Raw genomic sequence first — 24,142 nt, 5'->3', positions numbered from 1 at the left:
TAATTTAACTATAAAAACTATGTCTCAAATAAATATTAACAGTTTATTTACCATTTTAAATGCACATATTTTATCTCTATCCCCTATAAATAATTACCTTTTACAAATTATTAAACTAATTATTAAAAAATATATTGTAATTAGATTGCATCATTATAATAAAAAACAAAGTCAACCGAAATTTCGAATATGTTCACATTTAACTAAACAAATTTTGTTTCAACATCAATAAAAAACCATGTATTTGTACTTTTTTGTATTTATTGTATTTTTTTATTCCAAAAATCTCAAAATGAAATATTTGCATAACATGTTTATTAGGTACTAATAATAAATAGGTACTAATAATTATCAGGTACTATAAGTACCTGGTGCTATAACTAATCAATATAGTTTCCAGTTCCTATTTACATAGGATATTCCACATCCTATTTTTAGAACGCTGTAATAATTTTCAATGCTTCAAGGATAATTCGAGAGATTAGTTTAGTATAATTTTTCAGGAATTGGATAATAATCAATTGGTCAATGGATACTATAGTACTCAATACTTAGTAATATAGAAGTTGTAGTACTTAGATTTATTTTTTTTAATTTCGAAAAATATTGATTATTGATAATGGTGATAATGCAAATGGAAAAAAAAAATGTCAAGTTATTCTTCCAAGATTTCCTCTATTATGTTTTCCCCAATGGGGATATTCATGGTTCCTCATGAATCTATGGCCATGTGGTGTGGAAAGCGCTATCCATTAGTTTATAGGTCTATGGTCACTCCAGTTAGCTATTCCAATCACTCCCGTCTAACCACGATTTCGACTAAGATAGTGATGAACTGACTAACTGAGAGGCATTATCGCCGGTCAGAGTGTTTCGGATCTCGTCTTTCGGTCGTCGAGACACAAAGTTTTTTCTCGTTCCGCTGCTCTTCGAAATGCCTTCATAGTCATCGCTAAAAGCAAAATACTTTTTTAACGGCCAACACCCGATCGAGCACAGTTTATCTTTTTCACGACCTGATTGAGCACGTATCGTAACAATAGAACAATAGAAGACCTAAAAGCTATTTAAACGGATCGCGATCGAGCGCAGGAACACGTGCAACATTGCCGTTTTTATAGATATTTTATATTTTGAATCAAATTGTTATAATATATTTTATATATTTATTAATAACATTTAAAATGGTATTCCTAAAAAACTGTTTCCCACTTTTAATAAACGTTTAAGCGAATTATCAACATCTTTATTTTTAAAATACACCTCGTAAGCCATCATGGTTGCGTTTATTTTTTGTCTTGTAATTCAACACATATTTTATTATGACTGTTTCTGTCCATTGATTTTTCGATCTTTAAGACTTTGATTAGCAACGGCGTTAATGAATTAATATATTTTTTGAAAATAGAAAGATAACTAATGTGAAAATACACAGATAACTACTACATTTTTGTACCTAGGAAAAACAAATGCGTATTATTCAGGACAAGGTTATAAAAGTACGATAAACATTATTCTAAAGAATAGAATTGAAATCGTTTAATCATAAATTATATGCTTCAATATAAGCCTCGTAATTTTAATTACAGAATAGTATAAGATTATTTGTATAAATATAGTCAAACAACGTGCTATCGATAATTTTCGCTAAACAATATATTTTATGCAATAGATACATATAATTAGAGACGTCCGCAGTGAGAAGAAAATGGAAGATGAATGAGATGAGAATTACCCTCTTAGCTTCTACTGGAATTATTTGCCGAATACACTTACATAAAATTAAACGGCCTGAGTTAGAAATATTTTAAAAATTATTATAAATCTAGAACATTAATGATCGAAAATCGTATTATTTAATAAATGTAGCCTTAAAAATTACTTTAATTAAATTTAGTTTACATTAATTTAGCCTAGAAAAAAATGAACTGTTTATATTTAGTATTTTATTTCTATTATATTTTTACAAAATATTTTAAGTTTTTAAATTTAAATAATAAATAATTTAACGATCTAGTGATAATTTAAGATACCTTGGCTCTAAATTTCCGTTAAAATGAAAAAATAATTATCAATTTAAAAGTAAACTTAAATATAGTGATCAATGTAAACAAATGATCTTGATTTTAATAAGTCCGGCATCCGTTTCATATTCAATTACAACTTTAGTGCTCACTGTCTTCATAGAAAAATGAAACCCTTAGATATGTCTTGTCCTATTATGCGCGTAATATGATGAATTTGAATTTGGGAAGTGAACTATTTTTTATTACAAAAATATTATGACAAATTTTTATTTTTTTAATGTTAATTAAATTAAATAATGGCAATCGTATAAGTTGAGCATGACCATCTATTGTAACAGTTTTATGTTAAAATATTTCAAATCACTTCAACGCAAATATTCAGTGCAGCATATGAGTAAAAAATGGTACATCCAATTAATTTCAACGTATGGTACTATCGATCACTATAGCCAGCGCATAGTATAACTTGTATATAGAACTCGTGTAAGTCGTCGTACTCTACGGAAGAACTAAGATACAATTGGTTTGAGATCATTCTTTACAAAGAAAGTTTTAAAAAATGTTTGTCAAGCGAGTGTCATAGTGATTTCATAATTTGGAAAATTTAAAAACAACGTAGATGGTTAAGAAATACATATTGTAAAGTCACTTATTATTTTGTAAAAAATTTTTAACTGAAATACTTCTATTACAGTCTTTTTCTTTATTTTACATTACACTAGGCAATAGCTAAGCTCAGTGGCCCATATACCTATAATATTGTAGGATAAACTATATTTTTATTTAACAACCAAAATAATTAAAATGTATAAGTGTATGTATTTGTATTTTTGATACTTCCAGTTCTGAAAAGGTTCAGCCTATCCTAATTGATTATCAGTTAAAATCCTTTTTTCCATAATTTTAATATTAAAAGCTTGATATTCATTAAAAATTATCGACTCGTCAACTTGTCGGAAATTCATTTTTAACGTAATTTTGGCTTGTCAACATTATAAGTTATAATATTAAATAAATATATTAATATTTTCAGATGTATAATAAAAAAATGGATAGACTATCAATGGTCAAATCACCTATGAAGCGTGAGTGGAGCACTAGCCGGTATTAGAATGGATTTAACTTAAATAAAGATCAATTCATTTCTTTCGTTCTTCATCGTGCGACTTCATATACAAAATTTTGTTTCAGAAGTCACGTCTGACTTCGAATGCTTACGATGAATCCGTATCTAGTCCCGTATTGGGATAATACGAAAATATTGGAAATAGAAATCGTTAATATCGATGTGTAATATGTGTATACGCAGGTATAGTGCAGGTGCACAGTCGAAAATACGTCGAGACCGCATAAATATTCAAGTCTAACACAGTAATAGGGATCAAAGATTATCATGATTTTTATTTACGACGGACATATCAAACACCTGTTGAGATATACTTATACGGACGTCTCAGCTGCTCGATTCGACCAGTAATAAAAATGCTATATTATATAAATAATCCAACCGATACGTTGTAAACATAATATTATTATGTTCGAAGCCAATCGTAGGTGAAATCAAAAAATGCCACTCAAGTACCAACTAAATTTTCGCTTTTTTTTTCAAAAGCGGTAGATTCTCGTAAAATCTTGTCTCAAAATAGGAAAGGGTAGGGAAATTTGAAAGTTTCACATCCGACTGCAGGAAGTTACGTAACTGTGCGGACGACGGAGAGGATAATTGTACGGGGGCACACTCTATGCATGTACTAATATTCAAACGAACATTTACGATGTGTCGACGGCGCGCTACTGGACGAGGTAAATGAACGGCTTGCGTCTGATGAACCTGTTCCCGTACGAGTACAGCCGGTTGGCAGGCGCTGCAGGGATCGAGACTACTTCTCTGCCAACGGTCTGCGGTTTGTCGGTAACGTCTACCACCTGAAAGCCCGACAGCGAGTCGACATTACCATTGACTACGTGCTGCGGCGTGGACGCGCTGGGAGTCTTCTCGTGGAGCATGGCGTGGCTGGTGGTGGTTTCGGTCGGCGAGGACGACTTGAATATAGACAAGAACTGGTCGATCAGCGTCTGTATGTGCTCGGTCGTGGTTTTCGTGACGTTGCCGCCTCCGCCGCTGTCGTTATTTGGTAAAGGTGGTGAACCGGAAGGATAGTTGGAACCCGCGGTCGGCGGGATGGATGGATAAAAGGAGCCTGGGGTAGGTGGGCTGAAAGGATAAGGGGCGCCCGTGGGCGACGTAGCGGGTGGCCCGGTGTTGTGGATATACGTCACCGGCCAAGTCTGCGCCGGTCCGTCTTTTGTCGGGTAATACTTGTCGCTACACGGCCGCCACTGCTCGACCGATACTCCCACGTGACACCTACACATGGCACAAGAAGTGAAACGTGAAAAAAAAAAATAGGAACTGCAAAAATGAACAAGTCGCTAATTTTAACGAGTTCAAGTTATTTTCAAAAATGAAAATGAACTTCCTCTCAACTCCTACCAGTGAGTGGTTCAAAGATTTTTAACCGCCTTTCTAACTTACCAAGGATAACTGATTCCTTCGGAATAACCGCATTTATGATCGGGCCTGCAACAATAGCCCCAATCTCCTTGATCGATTGGACAAGACCATACCCCTACGTCGTTGTTTTGAGTGCAATATGAACCGGATTTGCACGGTTGTCCGTTGACAGTGAATCTCATCCACGTCCACTCCTTACCAGCAGGAACTTTACGAAAATTTATACATTCAAAATATATACCTCAAACATGAATTACCAATAGGAAAAGGTGAGCATACGTTGTATACTTACAGATACTGGTTGGAGGGAATTTAGCTGCAGGTGAGCCGAAACAATGGACTTCGCTGAAATCCCAAGCAAACAACAAAAATTGTTGGTCTAAAGTGAAATCCTGGTTAGGTTTCAAATTTGCCATCTCGATATCACTTAGCTCACAATAACCTTCACTGTAAAATAACAGGATCACTTGCAATATTTCATAACAAAAGATCTCGCACTTTGTTGTCGTTTTCAGTGCGAGACGATATTAAGACTAATAAAATCTGTACCTACAAGTAGCTGAGGGTGGAACACCGAAATTGATGATTCTCTCTAGCTTCATTGCATTCCATTTTGCACTTGTATTCTGATTCAACGTTCATGGACTTTTTGATAGCCGATGGCAAAAGTCTGGCAGTGTTGCCGAAGTTAATATAACACACTGCAAATTAAGATATGCAAAAAATATAAGCAAAAACTTACGTTATCTGAACGAAAATAACTCTTAGCAATCCCGATTTAAATCGATATGGAATTGTTTTTTACCAATTTTTTTTTTTAGTAATCAATTATCATTGGTAAAACTAATTTATTCGCTTAAAAAAATCACGTGTTTTTTAATTACTTTTTTTGCCCGTGGTCCCATAAACTGTAGGAATTTGATTGGGGTGTTTGCCATACGGGTAGAACCCACCTCCCGGTATAGGATCTCGATTCACGGGTTTGGCCGACACGGGAGTGTACTCTCCCGGTATGTGGAAGAATGTGGTAGGTGGCTGAGATGGCACAAAGGTACCCGTAGGTCTAGTGGAAGTATCGATAAAGACAGTTGGCTTAACAGGGATATAAATGGTTGGTGGTTGTAACGTTGGTGGCGGTGCCGTGGGGAAATATTGTGGTGGTAGTGGCGATGGTGATGGCGATGGTAACGGTGACGGTGTTGGTCCGCTGGGATAGAATTTTACTGGCGGCATTGACGGTGGTAGTCCGTTAGGGTAAGGCTGAACAGGCGGCGAAGGTGATGGCGATCCGCTAGGATAAAAATTCACCGGTGGTGATGGCGGCGGGCCATACTTCGGACCATAAAGTGATGGTCCCGGCGACAAAGGTGGTGGCACTCCGTACTGTGGTCGGTATGTGGTAAGCACAGTGGGCGTCAAGTCCTGTCCTGGAACTAAAGGCCACCCGGAAGAGGGCGGAATTTTGTCCTGACCTGGAACCAAAGGCCACCCGGAGGAGGGCGGAATTTTGTCCAGTTCACATCCGCGACCGAAGCTGCCACGGTTGTAGACGTCACAGCTAGAGTCATCAACAAAATGCTTGGTCGGATCCATATCCGTTACCGGGTAATCGGTCAAATAACAGTTGTCTGACCACTTGCCAATGACGGACGGCCCTCGGCTGGAATGGTAATACACACAAACTCAAAATTAATAATAATATAATAATATATTAATAATATAAGTAAAACGCCAGCCTGATAATTCGATTATTATTGTATGTTTAAAGATAATACATTTTTAATCACTTAATTAAACTTAAGTGTACAAATTTTTAAAATTAAATACACACCTATTTTATAACTATATACAAAATAGAATAACGGGTACGCGATGCATCACTCAATCAATAAAATTGCACCGCAGAGATAATAAAGTTATCACACATCAGTGGCGGTTATGCATGAGGGAGGGGGGGGGGGGGGGGTAAAAATAAAGCCTATCCTCCCACACTTCATAGCATTTTTATACATATATAATATACATACGGATTATCGGTAAGGTGACCATACGTCTCATTTGGAATGGGATAGTTAGTCCCGTTTTTTGTATATTTGTCCCGTTATCCCCCGAGGAAACTTTGGAAAACTATAAATTGTCCTGTTTTCATAAAGTAGTAAAAAAATTGAATTTATTGATGAATTATTGTTTTTATTATATTTTACTAATATGTGTGCATGCGACGTGTATACACTGTATTATTGCATGGTGGACGACGACAATTGACGCCGGCGAATGTCAGGGGATGTGTGTGGTGTATCGGGATGAATAACTACACTAATAAAATATATAAACACCGCAATATCAACGCAAACACAAAATTATTTTTCATAGTTCATTATTTCAGTGTTGACCATCGTAAATCGTTTACGTAGACGCTTTTCTTAAATATATGATGAAAAAAAATTGTTTATATTAAAATGAGTTACTTATTAAAATGTATAATTTATTTGTTTATTTTTTTTGTTTTTAAAATACTATAATAGTACTTAATTTTGTTTATAATTGTTAAATAAAAATATATATATATATTTGTAATTAAAATTATGAAGATATTTTTATTTTTTTATCCCTTTTTAACTATAAAAATATACGATCATCTTAATTATTGGTATAAATGTATAATAATATTTATATATTAATCGTATTAATACATTTTAACATTAATATATTAAAAAAAAAAAAAAGATATAAATGTATTGACTTATAAAATGTATCTTATAATAATTATATTGGTCGTGAGCGACCGAGACATAAAGTAAGATAATATACAATAAAAAAATACAAAAACAAAATTATATTATGCGTGGTTAAAAGTAAAAAATATTTTACTATTAAATCATAAATTTAAAAAAACCAAAACCCTCCTTATAACCGTCACTGTCACGCATAGTTATAATAATAATACGACACTACTGTATGCACAGTGTGGATGCTTACCGGAAACTGAACACCCTGCAGGTAAAATGTTTTACGTGAAGGCATATGAGTTCACACTCGTGCAAATTATCAGCTTGCACTGAAAATTTTACTATGGTCCTTTCCAACGTTAAACCACTCCGGATTCGTTCAAAGCAATCTGTAATTTGCACAACTCTATCAATTAACGTGTTTCATAATAATGAAGCGCGATCAAGTGGTCTGACTTCGACCACGTTAAACACGTCAAATTAATTTAAAATTAATAATGTTGAACATTATTCCTCTATTATAGATTATTTATTATAGATATATTAATATAATATTAATTATAGAGGGATCTCCCTACTCAATAATAGAGAAAGACTATGGAAAGTAATGGACTAATTTAGGATATCAAGAAAGATCATAAGAATTATTCAAACATGTGTGAATGGGTCGAAATTTAATGTTAAGTATGGAGGAGAGGAATCAGAAGAATTTGAGGTTAGAACAGGCTTAAGATAGGGAGACGCCTTATCCTTTTTTAGACGCTTTTAAGACGCCCTTTTTAATATAGCGCTGGAATCAGTAATGAGAAAAACTTTGGATGGAGCAACGGGAATCAAAATGGGAAATGACCAGCAACTGGTAGTGACAAGATACTCGATGTTATAATAATGGTGGGAAGCGAGGAAGACCTTAAAAAAACTACTAGTAAACTGATAGAAAATGGTGAAAAAATTGGATTAATGGTGAATGAGGGAAAAACAAAGTACATGATAATAACAAGACACTATCATGAAATAAGACATTTGAAAGTGAACTTTGAAAGGGTAGCAAACTTCAAATATTTAGGGATAAATATTAATGAGAATGCTGATAGTGACGAAGAAATAAGACTAAGACTGGTAGCGGTAAATAAATGCTACTTTGGATTAGTACCCCGACTCAAGTCAAAACTGCTATCGTGGAAAACGAAAATAACGTTAAACAAAGTTCTGATAAGACCAGTAGCACTATACGCCTGTGGCACATGGGCAACAACAAAGACGGATAAAAATAGACAAGCTACGTTTGAACGAAAGGTTCTTAGAAGCATATTTGGGCCAAAAAGGAACACTCTAGGGGACTTCAAATTAAGAACAAACCGAGAAGTAGAAGAACTATATGGTGAAACAAATATAATTGGAGTCCTTAATAGTAGTAGACTGAGATGGGCTGGACATATATGGAGGTTTGGAGGCCCTATAGGATTGGCCACAAGCTGGAAGCCGGTCACAAGAAGGCCAAGATGACGACCCAGACAGCGGTGAAAAGACAGGATTATAAAAAATGCATCGAAATTGGTAGTAAATGACGGAAAAGAACTAGCTGAAGATAAAGATAGGTGGAGGTAGTTGGTTGTTGCGGCAATGGTATAAACGGTCCGTAAAAGTCAGGAAAAGAAGAAGAAGAAGATTGTTGGACATAATTGAAAGTGAATCATTACTTTCTAGTACGAAATTCTACCGAACATGCACAATTAAAACATGACAAGTACCTAGTCGACATGTTAAATATTAATCGATAAGTAAGCATCATTCATGTTTTTAGTATTTTATGCCGTAAGTTTTAGCATGTAAACGTACGCGTAATAAATATTTCTCGATCATAGTGGTATAATATAATATTATCGTACATTATTAAATACCAATTAATTGTAATGACGTGAATAATTGTTGAAATTTTAATTTTAAAATCGATATTCAAAATCATCGTATATTAGTTTATCCTTACCAGTGTCCCAATTCCTGGCCGGCTGACATCCAGGTTGACTGAGTTCGTTTCTTACGAACACGTCACAATCTCTGTCAGGTACTAAATCTTGAAAAATGTCCAACTGACGGAGCATTTTATCACCCAAGTGGCAATTGTCCATAGAAGACGTATAGCTATATCTACGAAAGCACAAAAACGATATTATTTAATTTCAAAATGCTCGTCCACTTATTTCACTGTACCTGTAACTGAATATATTACAAGTAAATGTTTGTTCATTGGCACAAATGGTCTCACAACCGTATAGCGACTGGGCGTTCGTTGATTTAATAATATTTTCTCTCTGCAGATGATGTCCCGTTCTTGCTTTGATGAAACACTCTGAAAAAAAAATGGCCTCTTATAAATACGAATCGACTGACAGGGAAACAATGATTCGCAAATTAATAATATTATATTTTTCCTCATTGAAACCGATTTGCCAGTGCAAAATTAAATCTCTATTATTGTAAAGTTTGCGAAACATTTCAATTTATCAGTTAGAGAGAGATGTTGCGTATTAGCCAAAATCAGTCAATTAGAAGGATAAAATATACAATTGTTCTTTGAATGGTAAATTTCTAAACTTTTGTCACAAAGAAACTTCTGAAATTTGTGTATAGGTGAATAAAAGTTTCGCTATTACGTTATTAAGTTTCGTAGACACTTATTCATTTACCACGTTTTTGTGACTGGTCATATACGAGTATTATACTCCATAGAACGCATGTTGTTTATAATACGTGAAAATACAAACACCGAAAAAACTTAGAGAAGACGATTTGAAATTACTTTTGAACATTATTAGTATTTTTTCTTTTTTTTTCTTTTTTTTACTAACTTTTACTCAACAATACGTTACTTTTTTTGTATACCCAGCATTAACATGTTCTAGAAACAAGAAGATATATTCATTGCATTCGATTTTCTACAAATGTTATTACAATTTTTTTTTTAAAAATTAGTTCACATTCATTTTCATATAAAAATATAAACTAAATAAAATATAAAACTATATAAAATATAAAACTTATCTAGAAAATAATGGTTAGAAAGAAAATGCATACTATAGATATTACCTACTACTAGCATACGTACTATAAGAGATACACTTGTAAAGAAATTACCGATTAAAAAAAATTACCATATTATATCTTATAATAATTTTTGTTTGCATCAACTGGAGAGATTAAAAAAAAAAAATATGCAAAAAGTAATTGTTGGCTCGTCTTAAATATTAGTCAAATATTCTTGTACAGCAGCTATTTTCTTTTTGAAATCGCAAACGCTTGAAAACCATTATTTATATTAACAGTAAAGCATACTAACCATTTGGCGATAACGGTTGTCGATCTGGCACTGATAATGACGGTTGTATGCCGTTGTACAAGAGTTGAAAGTTATTGTACGGGTTATCGTTCGGTCTTGTTAACGACGCGCCGTCGTATTCAGGGACACCGGGCTTAGGTTGAAGACCGGTGTCGTAATACACTTTGTCGGCGCCGTATGCGATCTCATTTCTTTGATACCATAAAGGACCCAAATCCTGCCACAGATCTTCTTGGTTCCCGGCGATACCCCAATTACGTCTCTGCCCGTACGGGTTGGTCAGCTCCAAGTACCGACAGGTGGGCGAAGCGTTTACGTTTTTTTCAAAAAAGTCGTAGTCCAGGTCCGACTGGAAATCCAAAGACAAATCTAATTTCGCTGACGGTACAGAAGTTAATTGACAACTACTGTAAGAGTCTAATTTCATGTCGTATCTGTAAAATGAAATAGAAAAAAAAGTTTCACTTCAATACAAAATTATATTGATATACAGCAACAATCTAATATCGGAAAGAGCAAACAATACAAATTAAATAAACACACTACGATTATATAAACCGTACCAAAGTCAAACATTTTAATTCGTATCGTAATAACTCTTGGTTTAAGTGATTATTTTTCTTATCGATAATTTTTATCAATGATGTTCTTTTATCAGCAGCTATAAATTATTCGATTGCTCGTTCATCGAATAAATTATCCAAATGACAAGTAAAAAAACTTGTTGTTGTAATGTTTGAAAAAATAAACTTGATATAAATTTATTTCTATGAAAATACACAAACCTAAAATTAAATCCTTCGCAGCGAAATTCTTTTTCATATTCACAATATAGTTCACAATCTCCTTTTGATTCGACTGGTAAAATCCTTTGAATATATTTGTCAACTAAACGACGGCCTCCCACAAGTTTCATGAAACACACTATTCAAAAATAATATATTTTTTTACTCTCATAAATTCTTACATAAATAATTAAACACTTTTTCTTTGTAAATTTACAATTACATGTTCATACACGAATATAATATTGTTTTGATTCAGTAAAACACAATAAAAATATTTAACTTTAAAAGGCAAAATGTTTGGATCAATATAAATTTTCTTTTTTCACTTTTTAACTATTATTATTAGTTCTTATAATGAAAATATTGACTCATCTTTACAATATTTAATAAAAATATTAAAAATTTTCGCAAGAGATATTTTATCTAATGCTATGTTTGCTTTTTTTCTTTTTAGCATATACCTAGTTATTACACTCTTTGAACTTTTTGCTTCACCAAAGATATTTTTAATAATTTATTCCGGTAAAATCTATTCATTCAACTCAGAAGAAAGCGATAAAAGAAATTACAAAATTGTTAACTTCATTACGATTCAACTATATTTCTTAATTAAATTGTATTTAAATTTGATTTATACATTTTAAAACAGTTTAATTATTTGTACAATTCCTGGTAAAGAATCTATGTCTATAGTACATTATACGGAAAAAATAACAAATTTAATAATAATTAAAGTACTGACCTAAAACAAAAAAAAAAACAATAAACATATAAAACCAAGTATTTACAACCTCTAAAAATTAAATATTTTCTTAGTCCAAGTAGTTATTTTTGATTTAGTTAGACTGTAATTGTTAATGAATAAATATGTCTTTGGCGTAGACAATACGTTACCTGCTTATTTGTTTAATATGTTAGATATAATGCCAGGTAATACAAATAATAGATGTATCATCAAAAATTCAATTTTTTTTTAATTTAGTATAAAAATAGAATTTAATTTTATAAAACCATATTATTGTTCTAATTTTGAAAAATATTCTTACAATAATATTGTTTACTGCACGTACAATAGTAAATACCCAGTAGTGAGTACCTATTATTATTACAAATAATTATATTAATCGATACATTAATAAATAATAAACTATTTTATTACGTCATATCTATGTACGTGTAAAACGCTCTAAACTTAACTTAAAAGAAAATAATCAATATCACGTAATTCTTAGACTTAAAATCTTATTTTTTGGTTTTTCTCAGTTATAAGACTTACTTGTTCTATCTCTACACTGTAAGATTTTCATAAAAAGATCATAGTCCGGATCGTCGTAAAGTTCCGATTTCGGTAAATTTAATCCTAGCAAACAAGTGCCATTTCCGTTTCCACTTAACCTGAACAAGAGTTACATTATATTTTAATTTTGATATTGAAACCAAAAATAACGCGTTTTTAACTACTTACCCATAACTATATGCATTGCATACAATTCGTTCGCATTCATTACTGCATTGTTTTATATTTGTGGTATAAATGGTTTTTGTCACATCTGAACTATTTAAACGTTTTCCAATTGAAACTCTTTCGAAGCAATCTATCAACAAAAATCAATAATTATTGTGGTTTCGTACATCAACTTTACTAAATTAAATGCAATTTACATTCTAAATGAAGCAACTATCCATAGTATACCGATTCGTTTTTAAAACAAAGAAAACTATAAGTAGTAATACAAGTAATACTCGTTTATTATCGTCCAGTCGAGAAAAAGAAAAAAGGTAGTTTATGTACCCGTGAAATGGCATTAATAAATTATTACTCAATAAATCTCTATGAAACAAAGGGCATTTCTTCCAAAGTATGAGTAGGTACTTGTATTTATATGTACTTGTACCGTCTGAACAATTTAAAAAATACGAATAAAATTTTGATCAGATATTAAACAGCAATTACATAAATATATACTGTATAAATACATTTTATTTTGCATAGGTATCACATTAAATATCAATCCCAACAGACAACTTCCGTTAATCATTAAAAAAATCGTCATTTAAATAAAAACTATTTTAAATTCCGAGGAAAACGAAAAATGTAATGTTTTAACCATACAGTGTATTTATTTATTATTTTTTTGAAGTCCATACGATCTTGACAAGAAGGATTGCTCCGATCATCAATTGATTTTTTTTCTAATAGAAAATGTTATTTAGTTGGTGCATTCAGGAGGTATTTTCAATAGTTAGTTTCAGTTAGTTCGATTTTCCGAAATAATCGTGAAAAACTGATGAAAAATTAAAAAAAGAAAAAGGTAGTTTAATGGGTTGCCGGTTTTTGAAAAAATGTAATCATATATAATAATCCTGGAAACATTTTTTTTATTGGCCTTAGAATTTTAAATTTTGATAATTTCGTCCACTTATTTGCACTTAACAAATTTTATTTTGCAATATTTATTATTCTAAACATTCAACATTCATTTTTTTAATTTTTTTTTTTTATTATTCACAAGTTAATTTATGCATGTGATATTACTATTTTGAATGTTTTTAGATACGAAAGAATGTTGAATGATATTAATAACTAAACATTTTTTTTTTCGTAAAGAACGTTTGGTTTTTTAATAAAAAATAAAAAATAATAACAACGATAATAACTCTGCAGATCTTGCGGGGGACTCTATGACCGATACTTTAAAATCCGTTGCTTTCCTTTAACGACTCTCAACCGGAACAGACAATCGTACTTCAACGACATCAAGCAACGAATGGGTTTCACGTCGTACCGGCAACTAAAAAATACAGCACGTGATAGAAAATATTGGTTATTACGACAACAAGGCCTTGCCTTTAGAAACTGATGATGATGAGCCGGAACAGAGGGGGTGCAGCGAAATCGTTCTTTCTACATAAATTAAACGGTGAGAACGGCACGAGACGATACCGCGCCGGCACCGCTGTCAACGGTAAGAAATCGCCAGAGCGGGGAGGTTGGGGGCCGAGGGATACGATTGTACCGTTTTGTCGTAACACGTTAATCGTTTCGACGCGTGTCTGCGAACGTAATATGTGTTTCCCGGAGTGTCGATCAATCCGCCCGGCCGTTGCGCAACCACGAACGGTTTGTCCCGGAACTCGACGGAACGCTAATGTCCTCGCGCCGTAAACGTGCGCGTATTAGCCACACGCGTGCAAAACGTATCGCAAGTACTCAGCAGAGGCTAAAATGTACGATTTTTCGTACTCAAGGATTTTGTCACGCCCCCGTTTCAAACGTTAACGGTAACGAGTGACGCAGTTAGAACGGTTGGTATTTTAGACGACATCTTGGAATTCGAAAAACGTGTAAGATAATCGAATAAAAAAAAATAAAAAAAATATGTAAAATTAAAAACAAACGCCACGATACAGAGAACAGAACCGCAACACACTTTTTAATCTCGTATTGCACACGATGTGTCGTACTATTCGCGCGCAATTTCCAGTCCCTGGTTAACGTTGCACGTGCAATCCGATCGTTCGTTTTCACCGGCCGAACGATTTCGTTTTGCACCGCTCCGTGGCCGATCCGCAGAGGTTCTCGGCTGTGCCGACTGGTCGCGTGCGCAAGATATCCGGAAACGCAATTACCGCCCATTTACGCGCATCCGGAACGGTGTTCGTCGCCCGAACAGACGATATTACCGCGTGCGCGCGGCTCTCGTCGACTGCGATCGCTAATCGGCCGATTGCATCTGGACAGTTCGCTGAACGGACACGAATTACTACACGGAACTATTTCATCTCGGCGCACTGCTGCGGTGCACATTTTTACGCAACACCACTGCTTGTGTGTACTGCTTCCGTTGCGTTTTAACAGTTAACGGTTTTCTTTTACCCGTTCGACGACGGTTCAATGCGAATCATCAAATCCACCCGCCAACACATTATCAGTTGTAATTCAAACGTTTCAGTTCCTCGTGCAATGGTTAACGTAAATGTAATCGTAAACGGCGGTGTGGGATCGTAAACAGACCGACTAGACCGACTAAACATTAACACGCGACAGTTGTCGTTCGATTATTTCTTACATCTTATTTTAACATGAATAATCATCGTTAGTATATTATTACGAAATCAACGTCACGTGAAATTATATAATCTGTATAATCTACTAATTTTCAATGGTAAATTTAGTTTTAACTCTTAGTGCATTGCAATTAATACAGTTTGTACGTAAATAAACGTAACGGTTTCTTTATTTCATAACACGTATCATATCTGGAAAACGGAATGAAATAGAAAACACAACTGATGTGAGATTGATCGGTACATGTACGCACGACGACAATGAATACAACATTGCTCTTCACGAAGTATCTTCATGATTTTATAATTTACAAAATAATCAGAATTTCTTGATTCCGGTATTGGGAGAAAAAATAAAACATAGTATAGATACAGAAAAAAAAAAAGAAAAAATAACATATAGGAGGGCCAATCGGAGGGCCACCAGTCTCCTTGGTCTCGTCCGATTACTACACTGCTGTACAACATATAGTAAGAATTACAAAAGCGATTCTTATTCCTCGCACGCTTGTCTTACGTTACAAACAGTTAAATCTACAAGAATGGGACATTCGTCAAGGTGTTTATTGATGTTTGTTGTTATAATAAAACAGTTACAAGGTGGCTCGCGGCAAGGTTATGCAGAATGTCATCCGTAAACGCACACGTTGCTAACGTGTAAAAGAAATCATATACATATAGTAATACCGATGTATTACAAAAACGAACATTTTATTTAATTTTCCGGTAATATCAACTGGCAAGAACAAAGAATAGGCACTAAAGCGTGAAATAATCGTAGGAATAATTGTTTTTGTAATTCACTTTTCATTGATTTTTCTTTTTTTCTTTTAATTGACTGGCTGTATCGTGTGTGAGCGGCTATTTATTTCTTTCACTTTTAACACAAAAGCCTATGTTAGCTGTACTTTTCATCAACATTGAGGTGATAGTAATTAAATTATTACTATTTCATAACAAATATATTTACTGGAAACAATTTTTAAGAGAAATTATTTATATTTAAGACTTTAAATAATTTAAAAAAATTGATTTTAAATATCTGTTGGCAAATTTGTAATTTTATTTTATTCATTGAAAATTATATTTGTCAGCACTATATTCGTGTTATTATACCATATAGGTACCATGGTATAAATATATTATAAAGGAAACTAACATTTTTTAGACAAATGCATATAATATGCAATATTTAGAATAATGATACAAGATGTATAATAGATGATTATGTATCATTTATCCATCAGCTGATAAATTATGTAAAAGTAATAGGTATTTTTATTTCTTTATTGTCCAAAATAGAGCCTGATAGAATTTTATCACCAAAATAATATTATGTATTACAATTTAACATTCATTATTATAGTACAGTAATTGGCATATTGATGTGTTTAAAAGTGTTGGAACTACAGCTTGTCTAGGCCCATAATCAATTTGTCTGTACAGAATATGGTAATAAAGTTCTGGATACTCATCTGAGTGTGCAATTTTATAATATAATCGACAATTTGAAATTTTAGTAAAAAAATAACTAACAAAATATTTGTCACGCACTAATTTAAAACTTTTTAAAAAAAGTAAACTAAAAATATGATTTCCAGCCACTCGATAATTATTTTATTAATAATTTCAATAGAGTGACTTATATAGTTTCATTAATACAAAAAGTTATTGTTACTCTATAAGTACTCATAAATTACGTAAAATCCAATTACATTTCAAATTAACATTGATGTATTGGTTGCTGTTGTTATATTAAAACTGTTATTAAAACAACTATACTGCCACTATAGTTTTTTGGGAACTGAATTACTTGTAGGTTCCAGGTAAATATTAGATATATTTTTATGTGTTTAAACAAATAACTTTGAGTAAAATAACTGATCGTATGAATATTCGAAAATTGTAATAAGTAAGTATTGTTGTTTCGATATTTTTCGGGTGGAAAATTTTATGCTTTTCTTTTTTTTTTTTACATTATTATAAAATATTCAAAACGTTGTGGAAAAATTAAATCGTTTGAAAGAACCAAATATAAAAAACTATATTCAATAATGAATGACCGTGCGTTCAATATCAATGCAATCATGGAATCACTTCAAATGCGTAAAATCTAATTTTCAAGTACGCATCAAACTTTCCCGACTGTGTATAACTCGGTACTATAAATCATAATTTAAGGTAAACCATTTAAACTTTCATAAAATTAAAACCCATACTTCCGACGGAAATGGGAGGTCGTTGCTTTGTGCAAGGGTAACAAAATTTATTTGTCTCACGGGCACCGATCATGTAAATCGCTGTTCCATTTCACCCCAAAATATAAAACTACAACGAATTACGGTACAAGGCAATAATTTTTTATATTAATTAGTCTATACTTTATAATGTGAAAGCTGATAATAAAGGTAGTTCCGGCTGTTTTGAATGATATATTTTTATTAAAATTGAAGTATCAAATAATTTGTACAGGCTTACATTACCCAAAGACAAAAAATAAATAAAATAATAATATTCATTAACATTCATAACCTAAAAATGTATTAAGGTTTATAAAGATTAAGATGATTAATCAGTAATCGGACAAATATACTCGTAATACGGATAACATTCGGTAATGATGATTTTATAAAAAATAATATAATTTTAGAAATTAATTATAATTCGGTTGAGTTATTAAAAGCACACTATAGTGTTCGCCTTCGTATTTATAATAAACGATAAATTGTATTAATACAAATACATATTGTTAACTGAAAATTACTCAAATCTAATATCCAAATATTCATGTATGCTCACGCTGACGTTGGGAAATTATATTTTACAATTATTCATGGAAATAAAATAGCACGTAATATACACATAGTTGGTGTTTCGGAGCTATAGGTTTCGGAGTTTCTTATGGCACGTAAACGACGCGATCTAATCGATTGCCAAAATTCGACCTTCGGACTGTAAAACTAAATTAGGAACGTAGCTATCACATCCATTGGTACGCAACGTTTACAATCAAGTAAACTCACACCTATCAAAACATTTTTGTATGGCATAATCGATTCCATTTTTTTTCTAAACTAAAAAACACGTCTTGGAATTTAAATTTACTGATATGATAACAATCAAATGGTTCGTTCGTGTGATATACGATTCGTACTGATTAATTTCTAACGATTTCATACTAATGATACCAACTATACACATTTAAACAATAAGAGAGGGTTTTCGCAAATGCAGTTAATTTTCTTCTCGGCCATCATCATAACATAATTGGATAACATTTAGTTATAATATTTTTTGCTATTACAATAGTATTATTTCCAAAAACGGTCACACAAATTACAGTCAAAGTGCAAATAATGTTTCCATAACATAAAAAGACTACACAACAGTTCCGGTGTATTAAAATAACTAAACAGCTGTCCAAATTCGTATTAACGTATATCAGGATAGCTAATTAACACTGCTACAGAAGTATAATAAGTATGACCATATTTTCATTATTTTTTTAATCGAATTACATTTTTATATTAATATTATATTTAAGTTATGTTTTTCGTGCCAATTTGTATATTATAATGGTGTACATTTTAATTTGTTCACACAATAACATGTAGTATACTGTAGGTACTTGAACTCTTTAGAAAGAAAACCACCTCAAAATAATTTAAATTATTTTAATGAAATGTATACATACAAACAAACCTATTGCAATTTTCAGATAGCTATACAAATAACTTTTCCGCAAAAAATTAAATATACCTTTCGGTTGCAAATACGATTATATTGTCAAATAATATATTATTAACCGAAAGTGAAAGAGCATAAAGAAAATTCTCGACTTATTGATATTTTTTACTTGGAATATAAAATGAAATGTATATTAAATAATATCTTCTTTAATTATTCAATAGTTTGATAAAAGATACTAACCACCTCAAAGTGATTTTTCCGAGAATACTTTGCAATATAGCTATAGGCTATAGCTGTACTCGTATTCAAAGTGTTTAGTTATTCAACGGTTATTTTTTTTTATTATTTTTTCAATGTGTTTAATAAAAAAAAAATTTAAAAAATTGTAATGCAAACTTTTCTGAATTGATAAAATATATAATGCGACATACTTTACATTTATTAAATAATAAATACTTTACTTGTAACAAAAGAAAATAAATATCCGTTTTAAATATTCAAATTATTTAAATATTGTATTGCATAGCAATTGAATTGATTACCATGTACTTATATATATTATTCCGAACAAAACAAAATATTAATATTTAAATACATTTTAAGTTTTAAATTTATTCAACAGTAATCAATTCAACTGCTATACAATACAATGTTTAAACAATTTTGTTTGAAAATTTGTATTTATCTATCATGCTTCGTAAAAATAAGAAAAAATATTGATTATTACAGTTAGTGAATCACAATGTTTTACAAATACGCTTATCAACGTTCGTTATATTTAATGAATAATGAACAATGTCAATAACGTGAACATAAATTGATACTAAATTTAATGTTATTATATAAGAAAAATTTTTTTATGAAGTTTAAAACTATATGAAGTGGCATGAAGATATAATTGATTTTAATTGATAACGAGTCAAGTAATTTAAATAATATCGTTAAATACGAGTATCTTAGAAGGTACTTAACCAAAAATAAAAAAAACTTTTCGATAAATAATAAAATAAAATTATTAAATGGTCGATACTCGTAAATAAATAAATAAAAAAGTAGTTTATATATATATATATATAGAAATAAATAAATAAATAAATAAATGCTTAGTCCGAAGTATTATTATATTTGTAATTTATGGCTAATTTTTTCAAATGATGCATTAAAAATGCATCAGCAAATTAATCAAACAATTCAATAAAATCGCGACTCTTTTTTTATTTATTTACTTATTGATAAATTTAATGGTACTCATTAATACCATATATTTGTTATAGTAATTTTAAAAGTTTATGTGTTGTAAATAATGGCGTATTTTTATGGTACAATTTATTACAATATCTGTGTATCACCAGTAAATCCTTAGGGGATTAAGTGACATATGACTTTCCCCGTCATCTTTTGTCTGTCTGGTTGTTAATGAGATTCTTATTGGCCATATTTGTTTTGAAAAACTACTCAGCAGTAAAAATAAATAAAAAATCCCATATAAGACACGGTCCTACATATATATATAATGTGATAATTACAATTTGATTTATTTTTTCGTTGTATCAAAACAGAAACTTATTATATTTTTTATGTTTATTATATATTAACTATGGTATTTTTAATGCACCAAATGATTCGAGATAGAATTTGAAAGTATTTACACTGTGAACAAGCTTCGCGTACAAATAATTATTACCTAAATCATTTTTCCTTGATTGTCGTCACAAAAATAAGTGATATTTATATAAATTAGAATATGTTACCTTAAAACAAATACTAAGTTATTGGAAGAAACTCGACAAGTTTTCAACAAATATTTTAAAAGTACAATATTTGCACAACACAAATTTTACGAGCTAAAATAATGGATTTGGAAGAAATACGAGTATACCATATTAATAATAAAATCGACTTTGAATAACGTATTTTTCTTTTGATCATAATGATATTTTAAAATTATTCTCGTCAACACAAGTTTCTCTTTAACGCGTTCAACACAATATTAATATAAAATATTTTGAATAAAGTTTTATTAAGCTAATTGAAAAAATAAGTCGTTTAGAAATTTGAGTATTGTTTAACTTTTCAGTATTATAAAAAATTATTTTTAACAATATTTTTTTACGTGAAATTCGCTTCTATATGTATACTTTTTTCGACGAATTTTTCGTGTTGTACACGTACTTTGTTTACTAGATATATACATCAATAAACCGATATTAGTCGATTGCGCCGGTACAAAAAAAATTAATAAAAAGGTACACATCAATTGCGCCGGAGTTTTTTTGTACATTTTATACTAGAAAATTTTTAATTTTAATAAATTATCAGTTCTTTACTAAGTTCACTTAAAACTATTTTCATTATAAATATGAGCACAAACCAACGACGGCTATACGTAAAACGCATAGAAGTATAGTATATTAAACAATAGTGTGGACTTATTTTATAAACATGCAACAATTGTCAATATTTTGGTTTATCATCAAATAATAAAATAATATAATTATCAAAATAATGGCTTTTAAACGCACTTACTGGCGAAACGATGTAAACCCATTTTAATCAAAATTTTTGAAGTAGAGATATTAGATTACCACACTTTAGAATTAACTAGGAAATCTAATTCGTAAAAATAGATTCGTAGTATAATTAAAAATCTTTAGTCACCAAACATATTTGTAAATGACTAATTTACTAAATGTACAATACTATTAATCTGTAATTTTAATATCAACTTTAAAAGTATTATACACGTTTCAATATATAAATTAAGGACAACTTGATCGGCGCAGTTGATGTATACCTTTTTTCTATCCCATACATTTTCATTCTTCACCTACGATTTTCGGCGCAATTGATATATGCCAACAATAAACATGATTAAACATTTAATACGTGTAAGAATATTGTAAATTTTTGTTTTGTTTAAAATCTTAACTGCATCATATTATTATTATTTTCAAACCACAGCACATATTTTACAGAAAAATAATTTGTTGAAAATATCGATACATAATACACAATATGTAATTTGTATTATAAATCGAAGTGAAATTAATTTTATGTAAGAATTTAAAGTCTAGTGAACAAGAAAGTGCTCATACGTTTTGCGGAATATCCTTAGCCACGTAGAAAACACATTTTTCATAAGAATGAAAAAATTATTTTTTTATAAACATTAGTATTGAATAATAATTATTGTCAATATTTATTCAATATTGAAAAACGATAATTCTTAGCATGCAAATGGAAACTAAACATGTTGTACAAATACGTTTGATTAAAACAACGAAAATATGTTTATTTGCGCCAGCACTAGAGGGCAGAAACCCGTATACCTAACCAGGGTGTCACACTTGTAGGGTTTCGCTAAATGAGGCACGATATGCATGTACCTACCAGTAATGACCAATAAGGGGTGATGGTAATTCGCATCAAATTTAGGTAGTTACAAATATATTTTGCTTCACATGCCCATTTGTCTAAACACGCCTACTTTACCAATTTATATTATAATTTTATAAGGAACTGCATGTTAACAAATATTTTATAATATAGATACATTTGATTTTTACGTGTACAAAAACTATTTCGTTTCAGCTAATGTGTACGATTGTTTTTATTATTTAATCGCAAATTTACAATTTTTTTTAAACTTTAATCGTGTTATAAGCTATTACGCATTTCTCGGCGTGTAACGTAAAATTAAATAGAAAACGCAATGAACGTACTATACGTAATGACACTATACGATGAAACGGTTCCGATAAGTTAGTGTGGTATATTACACGGCGATATTCGTCACCGGTCGCGCCGCAGAGTATTTTATATTAATTTTTTTTCCCTCCTGACGCAAATCACAAACGCCCCCCCCCTCCCTCGGCCCGACAAAGAACATAACGAATCGGGACCGATTCGTCAACATTCCGACGGGCGGTGCAACGCAAAGCGAACTTATTACACGCTAAAGTGGTGTATACTGACCGTTGATGCCCAACTTGAGGAACGATCCGGCGCTGGCGGCGGCGAGCACGTGGAACAGGGACAACGCGACGCGGAGCGCGTGCATCTCGCGGCCCGGCGGATACGCACTGGACGGGGACGCGCGCCGACGGCGGTCACGGCGGCAGCTGTGGCATGAACGTCTACCGGGGACGCGGCGGACGACGGGACGGGAAAAACGGTACACCGCCGTCAACGGCGTTCACGGGGACGCGCGGCAAACCGTTGCGCGTCCGTCGCCGTCATGCCGCCGATGTTGCTGACCGTCCGCGTTGCCTCCGATCGCCAGTGGACGCCACGGATATGCCGGGCCGGGGCACGTGGATCGGGATTTCGATCGGTCGATCGTCTATACGATTCGCGTCTACCGACCGTCCGCGATCCGGTCGCACCGCCGCGAGCGATCGCCGGCGCCGTACGGCGATGCGTGTCGTGAGTGGTGAGGGTGGGGGGAGGGTCGGATCGGTGAACAGCAGCGATCGCGAGTGTTGCCCGGCGAACACGTTTTTTGCAAAGCACCGCGCGACTGTTGACTGTTGACTGCGCGTCGTTGGCCATTCCGTCGCCTACGACGAGAAACTACCCGACCATTTATAATTCGGCATATCCGCAAATCGTTGCCTGCTCCGGGCGTGAAATCGTACACGTACGCACGTACGCACGCACGCACGGAAAAACAAAAGAGAGAAAGAAACGAACGGTGTGGAAAAGAGAATAATAATAACGATTGGCGCACGTGTGTCACGCGGTCCGCTGCCGCCGCGCATACTTCGGCGGCAGACAGCTCGGCGGCAACGGTCAGTTCCGCGTGCTATTTCGACCCGGCGAACCGGCGGCTGACACGTACACGACGCACACGGCACGAACGTATAAGACTCGAGACGACGGACCTTTCCCCGTTCGCGTACTTTCGGTGGAACAACGGATTTGAACGTGTTTTCGAATTCGATAAAACTTTTTTTTTCGTCGAAATCGAAGCGCACGTAGTTTTCACC

At 32.5% G+C, this 24,142-nt stretch overlaps 1 protein-coding gene across 1 annotated transcript; it reads right to left on the bottom strand.

The window, feature by feature from the left end:
* Nucleotides 1-3,013: 3,013 nt before the first annotated feature.
* On the bottom strand, nt 3,014-23,691 carry LOC112692649. Its single transcript, XM_025567384.1, has 13 exons — nt 23,130-23,691; nt 12,862-12,991; nt 12,673-12,791; nt 11,394-11,532; nt 10,609-11,042; nt 9,483-9,621; nt 9,259-9,419; nt 7,522-7,660; nt 5,427-6,202; nt 5,096-5,243; nt 4,835-4,989; nt 4,564-4,750; nt 3,014-4,395 (listed from the first exon to the last, which is right to left on the bottom strand). The coding sequence occupies exons 1-13, from the start codon at nt 23,212-23,214 to the stop codon at nt 3,819-3,821; spliced, it is 3,189 nt and encodes a 1,062-aa protein (XP_025423169.1). The 5' UTR covers nt 23,215-23,691; the 3' UTR covers nt 3,014-3,818.
* Nucleotides 23,692-24,142: the final 451 nt, after the last annotated feature.

Source organism: Sipha flava, unplaced genomic scaffold (assembly GCF_003268045.1).
Source record: "Sipha flava isolate LNK unplaced genomic scaffold, YSA_version1 116_pilon_pilon, whole genome shotgun sequence".
NCBI classification, from domain to species: domain Eukaryota; kingdom Metazoa; phylum Arthropoda; class Insecta; order Hemiptera; family Aphididae; genus Sipha; species Sipha flava.
The sequence above is the reverse complement of the archived record's forward strand: the minus strand, read 5'-3'. Positions and strand labels throughout refer to the sequence as shown.